General features: G+C 34.3%; 1 protein-coding gene across 1 annotated transcript; it reads right to left on the bottom strand.

Annotated features, from left to right (window-relative positions):
- Nucleotides 1-4,648: 4,648 nt before the first annotated feature.
- Nucleotides 4,649-5,110, bottom strand: LOC102704475. The gene has a single exon (XM_006646164.2). It carries the CDS (start codon nt 5,108-5,110, stop codon nt 4,649-4,651), a length of 462 nt encoding a protein of 153 aa, XP_006646227.2.
- Nucleotides 5,111-5,387: the final 277 nt, after the last annotated feature.

The raw sequence follows: 5,387 nt of genomic DNA, 5'->3' as shown, positions 1-5,387 counted from the left end.
GAAACTCAACTTGACAAAGGGCAACACTAATTACATGCAAATAGAAGGATAAAAAATATAGTGAAAAAGGCTATCAATTTATCTCAAAATTATCAATACCACTCAATCTCACAATCATAAAAAATGTGTACAATATATCAACCTATACAAAAATTATTCTAGATAAACTTATCCCATAAAAATATTAAGCGAGAAACTCGGTAGCAACTCCACGTCCTATATATATCAGTGTCTCATTAATAAGAATCTGAAGATGCATTTAGAGTATGATTATAACACAAATGCACAAATTGGCAGAGTAATTTTTAACAACATAAAATAATCCAGATACAAAGGACTAGCAACTTAATAAGATTATAGCCATCCCAACACCAATTATTTATCTAAGATTTCTCAATAACACTGAACATCAATCTAAATACAAAATACTAAGGTTTACTCTATTAGAGCTATGGTTTTCAAAAATATATACATACACCAATTACTAGCTTAATTTGTAAAGTTGTTACTATCAACAACAAATCCATATGCTAGCAATTTGTTGATACTTTGATCATCAAACACGCAATAATTTATACTCCTTCTATTTCCTATTATAAGACTTTCTAGTTTTGCCCAGATTCATCCATTTATCCATGTATATAATTTGTACATGTGTCTAAATTCATTAGCATCCACATAAATATAGGTAAGTTTAGAAAGTCTTCTATTGTGAAGCAGGTGTACAAAATTTTATAATACCATTTACCCTGATTCTCTCCATCGCCATAATATGTATAATGTATTGTCCTATGTATGAGTAATTCTATCAAAACTTATATCAATAAAACATGATTCACAATAGAACTAAACTTTTTATATCAATAAAACATGATTCATAATAGAACTAAACTAGTGGCAAGTGTATATAATAGAGTAATCAGTATTACACTGACAAAGCATCTAAAATTGCATGTGAGATTATTGTTATACACCAAACTACACAAAATAGGCAAACATATTACTAACAACTTAATGAAACATCTAAATACGATAGTCTGGCAATCTGTTAAGATACTAATAACTCGGTGGTTTGTAAAATATCTGAAATTTCTCAGTCCATTCGCATTAATCTATATACAACAAAGTTACTTTGACTATGTCAAATCAATGAAAACTTAAATTGACATCCAAATTTTCCTAGTTATGAAAAAGGTCATGTGGAATGAAAAAACAAGGTTCTCTTTTTTTTTTTGCTTTCATGTAATTAAAAATCATCTAAAGTAATTTGGAGCAAGAAAAAACAAATGATTCCTACATGGAGTATCACACTAATGAGATTCTAAAACTACATTTAAGATTACGTCTATCACACAAATACACATTTTTGATAGAATTATTGCGAAAAAGGTAGAAAAGTCCAAATACAAAGAGTTGGAAATGCATTAAGACTCTAGGCATCCAACAACTAACTATTTATATCAAATTTCTTAATACCATTAAACTCTAGTTGAATTACACTACAATGGGGTCAATTCTATTAGACCAATGGTTTTCCAAAAAAAGTCTATAGAAACACAACTTGAAAAGACATTAAACTAATTACTAGCAAAATTCTCATGGTTATTATTATAAAAAAACTCAAAGGGCTATCACCTTTTTCGGAGTCTAATCATCCAACAACTAATAACTTATCTCAAATTTCTCAATATCACTACACTCTGAATATCACAATCAACATAAAATTCTACAATATACTAAAACACTATATACGACTTTTTGCATACTTATTCCCATAAAGTGAGTAAGAAAAAAATTGAACTATTGGTAACTCTCTTCCATTGATTCATCACTATCCCACTAATAAGAACTTCCAAAACTATATCCCAGTCCAAAATTAGATCGGAGACTATATCACACAAATACGAAAAGTTGGTAGAGTTATTAATGACAACATATCCAAATACAAAAGCTAGTAATGTTTTAAGACTTTGGTCATCCAAGAGTCAGATGTTTGTATTAATTTTCTCGATTCATCTAAACACTAATATAAATACAAAAGGGTAAGCTTAATTCTATCAGACCAATGGCTTTCACAAAAAAATTGGAAACTCAACTTGATAAGCAACTACACAAACTACTAGAAAAATGGCAGGTTTATTACTAGCAACACAAAGAAAACTCAAACGACTATGATTGTATTGGGACTGTCAGTAATTTATTTTAAATTTCCTGATACCACTACACTTTAAATCTCACAATCAACATAAATTTGTACGATATTCTATACAATATAAGAATTATTCTACAAACATAATGCCATAACAACAAAAGTTATAAAGTGAGCTATTGGCAACTCTCTAGATGCAAATATATTCTATTGATAAGCTTCCAAACATGTTTTTGAGATTACAGTTGTCACACAAATATACAATTTACCAGAGTTTTTGCTAGTAAAATAAAAAAACAAATACAAAGATCTAGAAGTCTATAAGACTCCTATCATCCAACAAGCAATCATTTTTCTCAAATTTCTTAAACCTACTAAGAGCTAATATAAATATAAAATGGTGAGTTCAGGTCCCCAAAAAAGAAATATCTGTGGAAACTCAACTTGACAAAGGGCAACACAAATTACATGTAAATAGCAGGTTTAAAAAATATAGTTGAAACGACCATCAATTTATCAAACTATGATCATCCAACAATCAATAACTTCACAAAATTCAATACCACTGAATATCACAATTATGAAAAATAAGTACAATATATCAGCCTATATAAGAATCATTCTAGAGAAACTTATCCCCATCAAAATACTAAGTGAGAAACTTACTTAGTAGTAACTCTACAACCTATATTTATCAGTGTCTCATTAATAAGAACTAATGTTATATTTTACAGTATGATTTCACACAATACACAAATTGCAGAGAAATTTTTAGCAACATAACAATAATCCAAATACAAAGGACTAGCAACTTATTAAGACTATAACCATGCATCCCATCGCCGATTATTTATCTTAGATTTCTCAATACCACTGAACATCAATCTAAATACAAAATACTAAAAAGTTTACTCTATTGGAATTGGTTTTCAATATATACACACCAATTACTAGTCGAATTTGTAAAGTTATCACTATCAACAACAAATCCATATACTAGCAATTTGTCAATACTTTCATCATCCAACACTTAATAATTTATACTCCATTCATTTTCATGTTGTAAGACTTTTTTATCATTCATGTAAGATTTAACAGTGTCTATATTTTCTGTTGGGTGAGAGCAAAAACATTTATGGAGTTGTTTCTACATCATGTGGACGTGAAGGGAGTAGCTACACCTAGTAGTAGGATCTAATTTTCATATATATATATATATATATATATATTAGCATTTATATAAATCTAGTCAATGATATAAAGTCTTACATTGTAAAAGAAGAGAGTACAAAATTTCACGATACAATTTACCCTGATTCTCTCCATCACCATAGTCTATACAATGTACTATCCTATGTATGAGTAATCTATCGAATCTTATATCAATAAAACATAATTTGTAACAGAACTAAACTAATGGCAAGTGTATACAATAGTCATCAGTATTCCTTTGACAAAGCATCTAAAATTGCACTTGAGATTATTGTTATATAACAAACTACACCAAATTGGCAAACTAATTACTACCAACATTAAGAAAATCTAAATACGATAGTCTGGCAATCTATTAATTAATATTCTAATAATCCAATGGTTTGTAAATGATCTCAGATTTCTCAATCCACTCACAGTAATCTATACACAACAAACTGACTTTGACTCTGTCAAACCAATGGAAACTTTTAAGAAAAAAATCATGTGGAATCAAAAAAACAAGTTTTTTTTTCTTTCATGTAATTAGGAATCGTCTAAAATCACGTGCAATGAAAAACAAGTACTTTTTTGCGTTCATGTAATTAGGGATCATCTAAAGTAATTTGGAACAAAAAAAAATACTACAGAAGCTGATTCCTCCATGCAACATATAGAAGAATATTTATGCTATTTTAAAAGAAGGCAATTGTAGTGGTAGTGTGAACCTACCATACAAACTCTATTACATATTTTTATCACTTATATTTTATTTTTTTCTACTATTACAAAACAACATATATACATCATGGTTCTATCTTCTATTATCTCTAAAATAAAAATTCATCATGCATAGACATCTATAGGGGTGAATAGTTTTCTAAAAATCTCACCAGTTGATTTGTTAAAAACTAGCATGCGTGATGCCTCATTGGGAGTTATATGTCACGATATTCCATTCCCATTAGAGTTATTGGTTGCACAGTGTAGTCACCCATGTGTGAATAAAATAAATAGTAGGCAACTTCACAGTTATAAACCAAAAAAAAAAAGTGTATAGAACATGTATCGGTAATAAATGTGAATAAGTGTAAGAAGAATAGTGCATGTCCCATGAATAAACATACATAAACAACCCTTTCTATTGTAAAACCTGTAAAAAAAACTAATTCATCGACGGACACGGTGAGTTGTTAACAAGAACTAAAATAAAAGAAAGTGTCATCCCTAGCGTGCACACTCGTGAATGGTAGCACTACCGGATAATCACAACACACATGGAAGATCCATCTGGGGAGCGTCGATCGATCAGACATTGAACGGTCCCTTTGGCTCGAGCTGCAAGCACATCTCGATGTATGCGTAGTACAGGACGCGGTTCTTGGCGCCGGTGCGGTGATTGCGGGTGTTCTTGCAGAAGAACTTGAGCTGATCCAGCGTGCAGCAGCCCAGCATCTGGCCCAGGAAGAGGAACAGCCAGTTGATCTCGCGCTTCTCGTTGGGGATCAGCGGCCACATGCACGACTCCTTCCCGCACGCGTCGCATTTGTGCAGCCGCGGGATCAGCCACTGCTCCGGAGCGCGGTCGTCCATGGTGTGGATGTTGGCCGCGACGTACGCGCGGATCTCCCGAAACTTCGACTCCAGATCGTACGGAATAGACGCCTGCGCGCTGCAGTGCCTGCAGATGGCCCTGCCCTCCACGGACGTGATGCCCTTCAGCAGCAGGGTCTCCAGGGTGTAGTGGAGCAACGGGCGATCAGTTATCATCCACGGGAAGGGCGCCGGGAGTGGTGCCCCCTCGTCCCCGTTCGCCTCGTCGCCCGCGTCGGGGTTATTGGCGCCCCGGCGGCGCGACGAGCGCGGAGGAGTAGGGCTGTTACGGCGGCGACGCGCCGGGATCGGAGCAGAGAGCGAGGAAGGAGGGGGGTGTGGCACCAGCGGTGACGAGGGAGGCAGCTCAGAGACGAGGACGAAGCCAGGCAGCGTGGAGAAGACCACCGGCGGCTTCGGCGGCGATGGAGGCGGCGCGGCGACGGGCGACGGA

Source organism: Oryza brachyantha, chromosome 1, assembly GCF_000231095.2.
Source record: "Oryza brachyantha chromosome 1, ObraRS2, whole genome shotgun sequence".
Taxonomy (NCBI): domain Eukaryota; kingdom Viridiplantae; phylum Streptophyta; class Magnoliopsida; order Poales; family Poaceae; genus Oryza; species Oryza brachyantha.
Note: the sequence above shows the minus strand (reverse complement) of the source record. Positions and strands in the feature narration are given on the sequence as shown.